The following is a 16,046-nucleotide window of genomic DNA, read 5'->3' on the forward strand; positions in this document are numbered from 1 at the left end:
TCCCATGTGATATACACTTCATTATTCTCTATGATGCGTTGTGATTTTTGTTGGTTCTCTCTGGGTGGTCCCATGTGATATACATTTCATTATTCTCTCTGATTGCGTTGTGATTCACGTTTCCAGTGGTTCTCTGCAGGTGGTCCCATGTGATATACACTTCATTATTCTCTACGATGCATTGTGACCATGTGATATAAACTTCATTATTCTCTATGATGCGTTGTGATTCACGTTTCCAGTCTTTCAGTGGTCCCATGTGATATACCATTTCATTATCTCTATGATGCATTGATTTTCGTTTTCCAGTGGTTCTCTGCAGGTGGCCCCATGTGATATACACTTCATTATTCTCTATGATGCGTTGTGACCATGTGATATACACTTCTTTATTCTCTATGATGCGTTGTGACCATGTGATATACACTTCACTATTCTCTATGATGCGTTGTGACCATGTGATATACACTTCACTATTCTCTATGATGCGTTGTGATTCATGTTTCCAGTGGTTCTCTGCAGGTGGTCCCATGTGATATACACTTCATTATTCTCTATGATGCGTTGTGACCATGTGATATACACTTCATTATTCTCTATGATGCGTTGTGACCATGTGATATACACTTCATTATTCTCTATGATGCGTTGTGACCATGTGATATACACTTCATTATTCTCTATGATGCGTTGTGACCATGTGATATACACTTCATTATTCTCTATGATGCGTTGTGACCATGTTTCCAGTGGTTCTCTGTTACTTCAATATTGTAAGGTTTGCACAATCCCCAGTGCAATAGTCTTGCCACATTATTGCGCCTTTCAGTGTAAAGGCCCTTTTCCATGAGTACATCACACTCAGCAAAAAGATGTGCAACTCTTTTCAATTAATTTGTGCAGAATCTACATTTGTTTGCTTCTTCCATATGATTAATGAACTTTGTAAACCAATGTGTACGTAGTCCACAATCTTGAGCTGCCATCATTAACCTTTCATCCTTGGTTTCAGCTCACGTCTCTTTAACCATTCCTGCATCACATCCTGATTAACAAGAGGTTGTTCAATGAGATCTCTGTATTTGCCACAACATTTATACATTTCCTTCCTTTTCATCTGATCCTTTTGTGATTTTTGGCACATTTAGTTGTTGTCTAATTTTTTTGTTTCCTTCTGGTTTGTTTCCATTCCTATTTGACACCAGAATATTTCTGCTGAACTAAACAGTGAGGTCATTTTAGACTTTCTGTCCTCATATTTTAAAATTTTCACTGTTTTTCAATCCAATGAGATTAGCAGGTATGTATAGAGTCCCACAATTGCAGAGCTACACATATAAGCAATTTCAAGGTGGCCCATACCTCCTTCTCACTGAGGAATATATAATCTTGGTTTATACTGTTTTTTATATGTCATTTGATAAGTGTGAAGAATTTTTTCTTGTTTTCCTGTCCAGCTGATCCAACACCTTTTAGAGCAAGTCAGTCACCCCAAAACTATAAGTTAGAACAGGAAGAGCAAATTGTTTTTTGGCTTAGAGTTTACTCGGAGAGGTCAATGCTGTTTTCAGTATTAGTTTTGGTCCTCTGAAGTATTCTTTGCTAAGTTTTATTTCCATTTGTTCATGTTTTCTTCTTAATCCTTCAGTTCCCAAATATTTATATAGTCACTCCTGCTCGAGTTTCTTTACATCACATACGACTCCCAGATTGATATTTTCTTAGCACTGCAAGCGTCCTGCTTTAAAGGTTGCTTTTGTACATTTTTTCAAGACCAAATGACATTCTTGTATCACCTGAGAAAGTTTTAACCACTTGAAGCCATGTGTGCTTTAAACTGCAACATTTGATGAACTATACAGTTTTAAGTCATCCACAAAATGTAGTTGATAATTCTTCAGACAATGCTTTTTTAAGTAAACAGATTGAGTAATGGGCAAAAAAAAAAAAGCAGCTGTAACAAAGAAGCACTCTAGAATATCCGAATATCCCCTTTTGAATTTTTACCCCTGGGTAATAATTTGCCCTTTGTCATTGCTTAACTGCGAAATGATTTCCTACTGTTTCATTGTCACTGCAATGTAACTGATCAATGTCAAATGTATCTTATACATGTATAAGCATTCCTTTATCCACAAATATGAAACGTCGTCAAATGCTTTTCTGTAACTTATCTATACCATACATAGATTCTTCCCCTTTTTACAATTCTCTACTATGGCTTTATTTAGCAACAGACGATCCTTCGTTCCATATGATTGTCTTGCTATCCTTTTGTTCTATTGCCATGACTGAGTTTTTTTCTAAATGACTATAAACTCTGCATCTATTCCAGTATATCGTTTATACCTCATCAAAAGGCAAGTCATTGATCTATACTTTTGAGGATAGCTTGCACGTTCACTCTTAAGGAGGAATATAATTTCTCCCATTGGTGTCTGTTTGGTATGTGCATATAAGTAATGCTTACTCGGTATATCTTTCTGTAAAGGTGTAAATACTTTTAGCCAGAAGCTTATCGTAAATTTGTTTCAGTTTCTCTGGCCTTTACTTCATCCCATTTCATATCCTCTACATTTGAACTTCTTACTGTTTCTTTTCCTTCTTCTGTCCATTCAGCATCTTTGTTGTGTTCCCCAGGGTCTTCATGAATATTTCTCCAAAATGCATCTATTTCTTCTTTTTTTCAATGGTGTCTGCATTCCTTTTGTTTGGTTTCCTAGCTCGCTATACATTTTTTAGGTCATCAATGAATTGCTTATTTTTTTCCTTTTCCTTTACAGTTATCTGCATATCTTCTAAGTTTTTTTTTCTGCCTGTGCTGATATCTTGAGTTTATTATTTGCAGTACTGTATCACAGATCCTGTTCTGTTCTGAGACTGTCCATTGTTTTATCATGTCTATCTTTCTAAGTATTTTACTTTATCTAGTCTCGTTTCTGTATTCTTCTAACATAGGCACTTATTGTCGTAATTACTTTGTAGTTTTCTCCATTCAGTACTTCCATGGTGGCATTTTATTTTTCCCCTCCTTTCCCTTACTGCTCTTTTTGTGGTAAGACTTTATCTGTTATTAATTTAGCTACACTATAATATATTCTGTTTACTTCTGTTATATATCAAGTGCATTTCTCTTATTAGTCACGATTGCTATGTTTATCTGTAGACTTCTAACAATTTTGGGTCTGTAATCTATTTATTTTTTCTATATTAATATGTCTATCCATCTCTATTAAATCAAGCAGCTCTACCCTTAGATTATTTTCTAAATAAAAAATACCCAAATCAGCCATAGGTCACCCAGTAAGAGAAAAATAGCTGCAGTAAAAGATACAAACCAGGCAACCACCAGGACTGTTAGCATATCAAACTTTTATTCAGAACATATAGAATAAGCATTTCACACAAACTGTGCTTCATCAGATCCATCAATACAAGAAAACTAAAGCACTTTATATATTGAAAGCAATTAGCAACATCCAATAAAGCATTGAAACAATTACTGATGCAAACTACGCTTCTTTAAAATCGGCTTTAATGGTACAGCAACATTATTACCAGGCAGCTTGTCTGCCTGCAACCTAACTATCCATTTAGTCTCAGCTATCTCAAGCCTATTATTAAAGTCCCCACCTCTCTTATCCATACATACTATCTGTAGTACTAAAAACTCAAAACTGTGCCCAGGTTGCAAAGAAATATGCTTTGCTAATGCATTAAACATATTCTTGTGTCTAATGTCCCCTTAATGCTATAATATACATTCCTTCAGCATCCTCACAGTCTTCTCTACATAAAATGAAGTGCAATTTCTGCACTTAGCTAGATATATTAAACCTTTAGACGTACAATCAGCATAAAATCTTGGTGAAAAAAGGTACTCCATGGAGGGGTGCTTAAATCTAGCCTCATTGGAAATAAAGCTGCAGGCCTTACATAGTCTGCATGGATAAGTCCGAACATGAATAGAGCTTACAGTAGACATCTGTGTAGATTTGTAACACAGTCGTCTTTTCAATAACAAATTATTTTTAAATGTGAACCTGGATCTATCACCTACAATATCTTTGATCCTGTCATCAATAAGTAGAACTGGTTTAATATATCAAGCTAAGTGCAGAAATTGCACTTCATTTTATGTAGGGAAGACTGTGAGGATGCTGAAGGAACATATATTACAGCATCAAGGTGACATTAGATGCAAGAATATGCTTAATCCATTAGCAAAGCATATTTCTATGCAACCTGGGCACAGTTTTGAGTTTTTAGTACTACAGATTGCATGTATGGATAAGAGAGGCAGGGACTTTAATAATAGGCTTGAGATAGCTGAGACTAAATGGATAGTTAGGTTGCAGTCAGACAAGCTGCCTGGTATTAATGCTGCTGTACCGTTAAGGGCGGCACAGTGGTGCAGCGGTTAACGTTGTCACCTCACAAGGCCTCCGCTGAAAAAAAATAAATAAAGCCGATTTTAAAGAAGCGTAGTTTGCATCAGTAATTGTTTTAATGCTTTATTGGATGTTGCTAATTGCTTTCAATATATAAAGTGCTTTAGTTTTCTTGTATTGATGGATCTGATGAATTACAGTTTGTGTGAAATGCTTATCCTATATGTTCTGAATAAAAGTTTTATATGCTGACAGTCCTGGTGGTTACCTGGTTTGTATTTTTTACTGCAGTTAGATTATTTTCTGCTAAGTCAGATAACATTGTTTATACACTTGTGGGTATTGTACAGAAGGTTCCAGAACATCTTCCTGTAAGATGTCCTCTTTAGATGCATCCTGCGTCATCTGCTGCTCCTTCATATGGGAACTCACTAGCCCATCATTCCATAACAGTGCCTGCATCACAGTTCACACTGCCTCCTGCTCCTTCCCTTGCTGTGCAACTCCAACTGAACTTTTGTACTAGTTTCCTACTGAAGGCTTCAGTGTATCTTCATATGATAAGTTATCAGATGCTTCCCGTTCCACCCGTTTCTCGTTAATTTGGAGATTCATTATTCCATCATGATCTGACATTACCTGTGCTTGATTTTCTACACTAAATCCTTCACTTCATAGGTAATCCATAACTTCAATTTCTATTTAGCTTCCCCCTTAATACTCCTCTGTTCTGCATTCCTTCTGTTTTCTTATTTTTTGTATTGTGAAATTCTCCATGTGTGCCTTTTCCTGGATTTTACTGAAAATATCTTTGAAGCTGCTTTTTTGTGTTGATTACCTTGGCATAAATATTGCATCATATCAGATCTCTTTTAAGTTCCCATGTCCATGTTTCTTTTGTATACCTTCCAGAAATGTCTGGGTTTTGTTCTTTATATTTTTGTACTTCCTCTGTCGCTCCTTTCTCTAGGCAGCCTAATTTTTCTTTGTCTGTATAGTATTTTGCATGGATCTGTTATATTAATGAGTCCAAATTTGCATTTGAAGCTTTTGACAGTTTTTCTTGTGCAAGTACTTTTCTTTCCTCTAATTTCTCCCTTAATCTTTCTGAATATATTCTATCTGGAAATTCGTGGCTTCTTGCATAATAGAAACAATGCTTACGTTCTTCATTATTCTCAATCGTCCACTCATCATATTTATGGTTCTTGTTTGGCTTCTTAGTTTTTGTGTTTGTTGTGGTCTACGATTTCTTCTACAACAGAAGGGCCATCCTCCCATGAGCTTGGTCTAACCCCATTGTAAGAATGTTTCTGTGTCTTGAGGATTCTTTTTTTTTTCTTCTTCTTTCGGCTTTTCCCGGTTAGTTCATAGTTCATAGTTCATAGGTTAGTACTAGGCTAACTGCCCTTGTGGGCCATTTTAAGCCTAGCCAGTTACCTGATGTGAGAATCAAACCCTGCGCCTCGTGTGTGTAAGGTAAACACCTTAACCATTATGCTAACATCCCACCCAAGCCATAGGATTCACCACAGTGGATCACCTGTCTACTCATGATTGGCAGTGGGACTTTTATGGTGTCGAGTTGCCAGCCCAGTGCCCAACCTTCCACAGAAGGCACACACATGCATACATTCATGCCTAGGGCCAATTTAGAGTGTTCAATCCACCTACAGCATGTTTTTGGGATGTGGTAGGAAACCGGAGCACCTAGAGGAAACCCATGCGACTACAGGGAGGACATGCAGACTCCGCACAGAAGGCACCCCAACCAAGGATCAAACCGGAGAACCTCTTGCTGTGAAGTGGCAACGCTAACCGCTGCACCACTGTGGCTGCCCTGTGTCTTGAGGATTCTACAATGCCATTTTTCCAGTCCTGGCACCAGTGCATTCTCCAGGCTCGGGCATTTTTTTATCCTGGGACTTGTACACCCAGCTGTCCTTTTCATTTTTAACCTACTTCTCTCCATGACCCATGACCTCTGCTGTGTGAGACGCAGTCTATACATCAGTGTCATATTGCCGAGCTTTTGTGAAAACAGGTTCCACCATATGAAGGTACTGACTAAGACTTGAGGATGAATTCAGCTCCACTTTGCCCCATGGCCTGGTTCATTACTGAAAAGGGTCAGATATAATGCAGATATCTTATCCAGTTAACATACGGAAACATCTAAGTAAACTGTTATCCCTCTCAGATCCTTTTCAGTTGCAATACAGATCACAAGCAAAACATTAAATGTTACATATGTGAACAGTTTAGGCTAGCCATGTTTTTGTGATGAAAAGAGTTCCTAAAAATTACTCAAGGAGAGAACATGCAGGTTCATTGAAGAAAGTAACTGGAAACCCCGTTTGTACTTAGTCTTGGAGCTGCGAGGGAAAGATTTTAACTACTGAGCCATTGTGCTATTTAGGAAGTTTGTACTGATTTATCACATATACTTAATATTGTTGAATCCTGCATAATATAAAATGGCATAAGAGAATAAATGTACTCTAATAAAGAATCCCCAGGAAATAAATGACTAAACTGTATAAGCAGAGTGCATAAAAATCTAGAAAATGCACCAAATAAAAACTGCTCGGATCAAATTCAAATAAAAAACACTAGATTATGTATTCATTTTTTTTGTTTGTTTTTTTTTTACTGATGACAGGTTTCATTAGCTGATGATGTATAGAAAAACATATCAGACAATGTTGTACCTTACTTCTTGTATTTTTGTTTTTTTAGGGTCTGGAATCATTAGGACTGGTATGCACCTGGACGTGGACAAGACTCCCTCGCTCACCTACACCATGCTGCTAGTTCGAGTGTACAGTGCAGATAGCAGTGGCACCAGTGGAACTGCCACTGTCAATGTTTTTGTGTTAGATGTGAATGACAACTTTCCTGTTTGTGATCCACCTAGTTTTCTGTAAGAAACAAAAATGTAACTGACTAATGAAATATTTATACCATACGCTAATATTAATTATCTAGGTTTATAAAAGTGTCCAGAAAGGGATGCCTAAGTATTTATTGAAAAGAAACACCCTGTAAGTGACTTGACCATCATCTTGTATGTAACGTTCAAACAGCCAGAAGTGCATGTCAGTGATCAGCATTTATAGACTTGCACTAAATTTACTGTCACATCAGAACCAAATATGATATAAAAAGGGTACTATAGCATCATCCTTTCACATCCCCATTGTTTTATATTATTGATTTACAGTCTGAGATACACTGAAGTAATTCTAAATGTTTACTTCCTTTAATACATGTGCATGTATGCCACTAAACAAAATTCAATAGCTGGTTTAGATTTCTCCTGAAGTGGGCTAATATTGCTTTATAATCATCCATCTGCATTATCTTTGTACTATTCGACTATTCATAGTCTGATAACTTTTCCTAACATTATCTAATATTCTAATAGACTTTTAAGGTTAAAGTTGTGATATGTCTTTCTGGATACTTAAATGACTGCATGTAAATGCTAAGTTTTTTTTCACATCTAAAAGTGGTTTTCTTTCTTATATTCTGACCATGAGAGAATTACATATAAAGAAAGAATGATTTTAGGTATTATCTCTCTGTTTCTTGTCTATACATAATTCTAGTTTTCCTGCACATCATTTTACCTTTTTTATGAAATCTAACTTTGCATCTAGAATATGTTGCAACATGTGATACATGATTTAACCCAATGAACTATTATTCAAAGATAAATGGGTAGCATTGGTGAGATCAGACCATAAATTAATGTCAATGGAATTCCACATCCTGCCCCCACCCCCAGCACAGAAGACCACAGTGAAGAAATTCTCAAAAGCTGACTTCACACTTCTTAAGATTGAAGTGATATCCTTCAAGGCCCCTGGGCCAGTGGAAACCACAGCCCACTCCGCTGAATCCTATATAAACGCATTCTATGGACACCTTCAAGAATGCATGGATCATGCAATCCCAAATAAAACCAAGACCCATTCCCCCAAAGGCAGGCGTCCTGTCTGGTGGATCCCAGCCATTAATAAACTATACAACAGAAGGAGAAAGCTACTACATGACAGAGCAAAATCCCTAAAAGGGAAGGCATCTCTGATCAGTACTAGCAAAAAACTACGATCACTCATAAAATCATCCAGGGTCAACTTTGAGAGAAAAATTACACAAGACACTAAAGACAATCACAAGGCCTTCTTTAGTTATGTTAGAAACCTGGGTGGAAACTCCCAGATATGCTCAGAATTAGTCCAAAATGACAAAAAATACACTGAACCCACAGATATTGCCAACATACTGGCAGACAGGTTCAGTGCAAATTCCCCCCCCTCCCCCCCAAAAGGACAAATATCTATCCCAGCAGAGTGTTGCCTCCCTGACATCTCTGATGCCCAGGTGAGAGCCGCCCTCTCCAAAGCTAAAAACACAGCATCAATGGGACCAGACGGTGTCCCGGGTTGTGTGATACATGAACTCCAAGAAGAACTAAACCCGCACATAAGGCTGCTGTTTAATTTTAGCCTTACTACAGGATATGTACCCAAAGAATGGCGTGCAGCAACAGTGGTCCCACTCCACAAAGGAGGTGCCTCTACGGACCCTGGAAATTACTGCCCCATAAGCTTGACAAGCCTGGTCTGCAAAGCTATGGAGAGGATCATTATGGAACTCATAAACAAAGACATTGTGGACCTACAGACATTAGATCCTACCCAATTCGGCTTTGTCAAGGGCAGATCCTGCCTCTTGAACCTGGTCAACTTCTTTGAAACAGTCACTAAGGCCATTGATGAGGGTAAGGCAGTTCACACAGCCTACCTTGACCTTGCAAAAGCCTTCGACACAATACCCCACTCGGGCATCATAGACAAGCTCACCAGCTTAAATGTAAACCCCTATGTCATAAGATGGGTTGCAAACTGGCTCAAGGACAGAACCCACAAGGTCAGAATTGCTGGAGCCATGTCAGGCTCTAAACCAGTCAAAAGTGGCATCCCACAGGGCTCGGTCCTGGGACCTCTCTTGTTCGGCATTTATTTTTCTGAGGTACAAGCTAACATAGGAGGATTGTGGCTGACCAAGTTCGCAGATGACTGCAAACTGGGTGCCATAACTGATACTCCAGCGGACACAAACATCCTTCAAAAAGGTCTCATAGAAACGGATAACTGGTGCCAGAGCCATGACCTTAAACTAAAGGCCAAAAAATGTATAGTCATACCCTTTGGGAAGAACAAAGTACCCACAAATTACCACATAGGTGGTAATCCATTAAGTACGGAAGAAGTAATCAGGGACCTAGGGACCCAAGTTGACAGTAACCTCTCATTTGACACACACATTGCCAAAGTGGTTAGAAAGACCTTCTACATTGCCCACCTTATCATGAAAGGATTCACATCTAGATCAAGAAAGGTCATTGTGCCCCTTTACTCCTCCCTTATCAGGCCCATAATTGAGTACAATGCCCCATTTGGGATGTACCTTACCCGACACCTGCAGCAGTTAGAAAGACCCCAAAAGTACCTCACCAAGAGGATCAAGGGTCTCAAACATATGCCATATGCTGCCCGGCTAAAGAAACTCCAGCTCTATTCAGTCACATACTGCCTACTCAGAGGCGATCTATGTCTGACAAACAAGGCCATGTCCAATCCAGAATTAATGGACATGCTCCACCTCAGAAAATCCAAATCCACCAGAGCCACGAGAACAAGTGATTTGATCCTCAACACAGAAATAAGTAGGACGTGCTGGAGGGACAGATTCATAACCCAGAGGCTCCCCTCACTCTGGAACAGAATCCCAGTCCATGTTAGGCAGAGCCCCTCACTGACTCTCTTCAAGAGAAATCTTGACGAGTGGATGGGAGATCGTAGGTTTACCCCGGGGGTCATCTCTGTGTCACTGCTAGACAGAGGCGCAGTAAACTAAATCCTAAATGGGCACAGTATCCTCATTTCAAGGGGTGGCGAAAGCCAAACACACTCTGGCTAGGCTTATAAATGCCCTAGGGCTGATAGCCTAGTATGAACCTATGAACCTATAACTTGACACCTAGGCCTGACTAAATGACTGAATGTGGGTACCTATTTTTAACATGTTTACAGACATAAGAAAAGAAACCAAATCAGCCACCGTTCCTTGGTTCATTGTTAAAAGGAGAAGACAGCCATAAATCAAAGGAGCATACTACAAATATGTTGGCATGTTCTTCAGAGATTCTCAAAGAAAGTAGTAATTTGTGGTACCACCAACATGTGTAAAGTGTAAGTAGATGCTAAACAAAGAATACGAAAGTAATGTGATATTGAGAGAGCACATAATATTTTGTGAGAAGAAGCTATAGCTGAAAAACAAAATCATGCCACTATGGTTGTCACCAGTGTTTAATTTTGGTGCAGAATAAAGTCTAAGCTATTATTTACTAATCCAGGATTATAAATGCTGCATAAAAAGGATCAGGATATGATAACTACAGCTTCTTTTGTTCAGTTTCTACAGTGTTGTCATTAAACACAAGTGTGTCAGTAATCAGAAGTTTTCAAAAAAAAAATGGCAGTAATCAGATGTACAACAGAACTCTGTTACATCAGTTTCAAGGAGCTGAGTTGCCTCGAATGATAAGCAAATTAATGTAAATTAAACAGCAGTAGTCAGAACTGCACATAGCAAAACACAGGTCCATGCTTTTTAATGATGATCTGCATGTCTCAGATCTGGCTGTGTGGTGAAGGTAAACAATATAGTTAAAGAGTATGACCAATGAACTGGTACAAACAGCAGAAGTAATCAAAGTGAGATGACCAACGAACTGGCACAAACAGCAGAAGTAATCAAAGTGAGATGACCAATGTACTGGCACAAACAGCAGAAGTAATCAAAGTGAGATGACCAATGAACTGGCACAAACAGCAGAAGTAATCAAAGTGAGATGACCAATGAACTGGCACAAACAGCAGAAGTAATCAAAGTGAGATGACCAATGAACTGGCAGAAACAGCAGAAGTAATCAAAGTGAGATGACCAATGAACTGGCACAAACAGCAGAAGTAATCAAAGTGAGATGACCAATGAACTGGCACAAACAGCAGAAGTAATCAAAGTGAGATGACCAATGAACTGGCACAAACAGCAGAAGTAATCAAAGTGAGATGACCAATGAACTGGCACAAACAGCAGAAGTAATCAAAGTGAGATGACCAATGAACTGGCACAAACAGCAGAAGTAATCAAAGTGAGATGACCAATGAACTGGCACAAACAGCAGAAGTAATCAAAGTGAGATGACCAATGAACTGGCACAAACAGCAGAAGTAATCAAAGTGAGATGACCAATGAACTGGCACAAACAGCAGAAGTAATCAAAGTGAGATGAAATAGCAATAGTACGTCCAAAATATAACTGCAGTAATTTAAAGTGTGATAACAAGGATAACAGCAGTAAAGAAAAGTGCAAAGGGCAGGAACAGTGTGGTCAGATGTAGGTAAATATAACGGTATAGCAGTGTAGCAGGAACGCAGAGTGAGCAAGGACTGAAGGAGAAATTCTGTAACATGCAATATGCAAGAGAAGTAAGAGCAAAATATACCCAACTGGAACAGTTTGGAACAACAAAGAGTGACAGGGCACAGTGGTAATCTGATCTAAATGAGAACTAGAAATGCTAACTAGTGACAGTACATCAGTAATGGTCCATCAGTGAAAAGCTGTAATAAGGGGCTAAGAAAAGTTGGCAAGCTCTAGGTAATTCTTAGTTTTGCAAAATATCTCGATTCTTTATTGCAGTTCATGCTTTAGCTTGCACAATATTGAATAGCTCTGCTGAAAAGAATGTCATGCCAAAAACACAGCCTCAGTGGTACCAGATAACATCCCAGGATGCTTATCAAGCAACATAAACAGGACCTAGCAGACCCACTTAGAGTTCTCTTTAACCATAGTCTGAGAACTGGCTTTGTTCCAGTGGAGTGGAGACCAGCAACAGTAATGCCCTTGCACAAAGTGGGGCTATTGACAGACCCTAGGAACTATAGTACAAAGTGCAAGTATGAAGGGCGGGGTGTATCCATATTCTTCAAGGATACCCACATCTCCAGGTTAGTGGCGCAGCATGATGCCCCAGAGATCATCCATGCACAACTATCAGCAGGCAAAACCACATTTCAAGTCATAGCCTGTTATAGATCGCCCACCATGTCCCAAGATGCTCACTCAGCATTCCTTGAGGCATTGGAAAATATAAAGGTCCTACCCAACACCATATTTTTTGGTGATTTCAACTACCCTGGTATAGACTGGGCAAACTACCAAAGTTCTAACTCCTATGTCTAGCGGTTCATAGAATTTATAAATTCAATTGCCCTTGAACAACTGGTATGTTCTTCCATTAGAGGGGACAACATATTGGATTTAGTCATCACAAATATGGGCGCCCATTGTACCACACCCGCTATCACTCCCTCTCTGGTCATATCTGACCACAAACTGATAACCCTAGACATCCTCACCCTCATCCATCCATCTGTCCATGTATCCATGTATCTATTAAGCTGCATGTCTATCACATATCTAGCTATTCATGTATTTGTTTATCTATCTATCAGTCTCTCTATCTCTGTTTGCCACGAGTGGCCTGATCTACAGATGCTTTTCAGGCATGACACAGTGATTAATATGACAATTTAGACTAGCTGCACGTGTACAGTTAGGGGAAACACAAGAATACCATGTGACATCTATAGTTATATCCAGCATACATGTCAGTGTGGTAATGTACCTTTGTTACAACTGTGCAAATATTTTAACTAAGCAGTTAAGAACAGATTGCTATTAACCATTATGTCTGAGGTATTTACATTTCATGACAATAATACTAAATGTGGTTATATCTAGAAGACTGGGAGGTACATTTGTTCTTCTGAAATAAATTTATTGGTTTGCTTGTTTATACTTTGTAAAAACAAATTTGTCTCATTAAGTCTGGCCCATTTTCAGGAGGACCTGAGGAAGAAAACTCTGTAAGAGGTGCAGTGCAAAAGGCTGCTACTAAACAAAAAACATTTCCAATAAACATATTCAGTTTATTATTTTTCCCTAAATTATTCAACAACAACAACAAAATTAACAGTTTAACACTTAAAGGAATAATTGTACATTGCAAGGCAATCGCATGACTCTGATTAATGTATTTTTAGAATGAACATAAGTTAGCAATGCTAATACAGCACCTTGTGTAGCTATGATAACATAGTTAGGGTAGAAAATTTTATATACAAATGTGAATGCTTCTTATTTATTCATAAATGTGTAATTTGCTAAGACTGCAAAGCATCCATTACAATGACTTTGCCCAATGAATTATCCTTACAACTGTATTCAGGTTGATATGTATCATGTGTGTGTGTGTGTGGGGGGGGGGGGGTGAAGCAATTTAATATATATGTATGCAACTCTGGTAATGTCAGAAGGTGTAAAAACGCTATGCAAAACACACCTCACTGAAAACATATTTTGTTTGTTTCTTATGCAGTGTTGAAGTTAAAGAAACTGAACCCATCGGCACTGTGCTTACAACTCTGAAATGCTCAGATGCAGACATTACAAACAATACTCTTTCCTATGAAATAGTCCCAGATGGAAATTCATTGGATAAATTTCGTTTAACTGGGAACAATCTAGAGGTATGTAATATTTAAACATGTCTCAATATGTCTGATTTCTTTTCTTTAATTGGAAATCCTTTTTCTAGTTAACATCATTCACTGTGCTTTTGATATGGATTCATTAGGTAACTAAACTAAGCCCATTATGTATAAATATCTGCTTCTAGTGGCAAACCATAAAAGTAGATCTGTTATGTAATGACATGACTTGTCGAGATTCATGCAGTGTTCAAATGAAAGATTATTGAATGAAACTTTTGATTGTGAAATGTTAGCTTTAGCAGTAAGAGCATCTGTTTTGTTTCAATTCTGAGTCAAATCATCACATGCACAAAAAACATTTCTATATAACCCTTCACAGAGTTGTAGTACCAGGATTTTGTTCCGTTCTTTGTTTATGATGATGTCCCAGCATGCTAAAGACAACATTCAGACAAACAGAGAACAACAAAGCAAAGATTCTTTCCTGTAGACTCTTTAGCTTTAGGAACATCCATTAATTTTGAATTAAATTTATAGTTCCTTTATTCATTTAAGTAGGAATGCCAACTAGATCCAACTCTGGCCCTTTTAAGACATGATCTGGGACACAGGCACATCTCAACCATATCTCTCAGCCTTTTAGCACAAGAAATCTGGGCAAAGTCAAAAATAATTGGGAGGGAACAAAGGCCAAAAATGGGGACAAATTTTAAATATTGCTCTTAACTTAAGAAAGTTGCTGGAATAAAAAGCTTTGTGTTAGAGTGCATTTTCTGAAAGATGTGAAGTCTGAACCCAAATGTCTGTCATTATTCAATGAATTCAGTTCTCACTGATTTGCCAGAAAACCACATATTTTATGAGGAACAGACTAAAAATATGACCAGAAAATCTGGACATTCTGTGAAAATCTGGACAGTTGAGAGATGTGTCAGTTCAAAGTTGGCTATGCCATTCAATCTTGGAATTAATTTATGGATTCCCATCCAATTATGCAGATGCCGTAAGAAGGAAGGTAGTACATCACACTGGTTTATCTGCAAGGTAAGTCTGCACTAGATGTGAGGGTGGTATTGAGTAATGAACCTGTCTCTCCATCTTCTTTTATTGTTCTGCTGAAGCTGGTTAGGTCCCTTGTTCTGTATTTTGGTATTATGTGAAGCTACAAGAAATCCTGGACTTCTGATTGCTCAGAAGGTATAACATAGTTCTCCTCTGAGGAGAATATATGACACAGAAAAGAGGGCTAGTAGACTTCTTTTCTGGTCACTTAACTTTAAGACTATGACCATTTTTGCTAAAATCCTCTAGGGTCTTTCCAGTTGCTTAATAGATCTGGTGAAGTATGCCTCAAAAGGGGCATTGTATTCTATAACCAGTCAGATCAGTGTCGACAGCAAGAGGACAATAATCTCTTTAGATCTGGATGGCATTCCCTGATGATCAGCTGTTCGAAACATAATGACTTCCTAACAACTGCTGCAGTATGGTGAGTAAAGGTGAGAGAGTTATCAACCCAAGTTCCCAAGTCTCTAACTTCATTTTCATTTTGAAGTGGGTTGTTGTCAATGATATATGCTGTAGTGATGGCTTATACATCAAATGTGACAATCTTGCATTTTTTAGCGTTTAAATTAAGCCCACTTTAAATACACCAGTCATTTAAAAGTGTAATTTCCTGATGGAGGGCTTCTGTGTCGGAGGTGGATTTGAAAATATTACCCCAGTATGCAATCATCGAGAAACACAGTATAGGTCAGACAAGTAAATACAAAAAAAGCAGACTTAGCACTGCAGGACACAATTGGTCACCTTTATCTTCTCTGTTGTTGTTTCTGCCATCCACACCTTGTGGGTTCTGTCTTTTATTCATTTTGTTAGCCATTTTACCCTGTAGAGATTTATTTATAATGCATTTAGTGCATTCTTTGTGCTAGCTTGGGGTATAGTGTCAAATGCCTTTGCCAGCTCAAGGTTACTTGTGTTTATAGTGTAATCACTATCAGACACTTG

At 38.2% G+C, this 16,046-nt stretch overlaps 1 protein-coding gene across 1 annotated transcript in view; it reads left to right on the forward strand.

The window, feature by feature from the left end:
* Positions 1–16,046, forward strand: part of CDHR4 (cadherin related family member 4) — a 764,521-nt gene that overhangs the window by 309,603 nt on the left and 438,872 nt on the right. The window contains exons 9-10 of the mRNA XM_044078501.1: positions 7,131–7,314; positions 13,919–14,069. Of these exons, the coding sequence (XP_043934436.1) occupies positions 7,131–7,314; positions 13,919–14,069 (335 nt within the window). The remainder of the gene's footprint in view (positions 1–7,130; positions 7,315–13,918; positions 14,070–16,046) is intronic.

Source organism: Protopterus annectens, chromosome 7.part1 (genome assembly GCF_019279795.1).
Source record: "Protopterus annectens isolate FY-2018-M chromosome 7.part1, PAN1.0, whole genome shotgun sequence".
Classification (NCBI taxonomy): Eukaryota; Metazoa; Chordata; order Ceratodontiformes; family Protopteridae; genus Protopterus; species Protopterus annectens.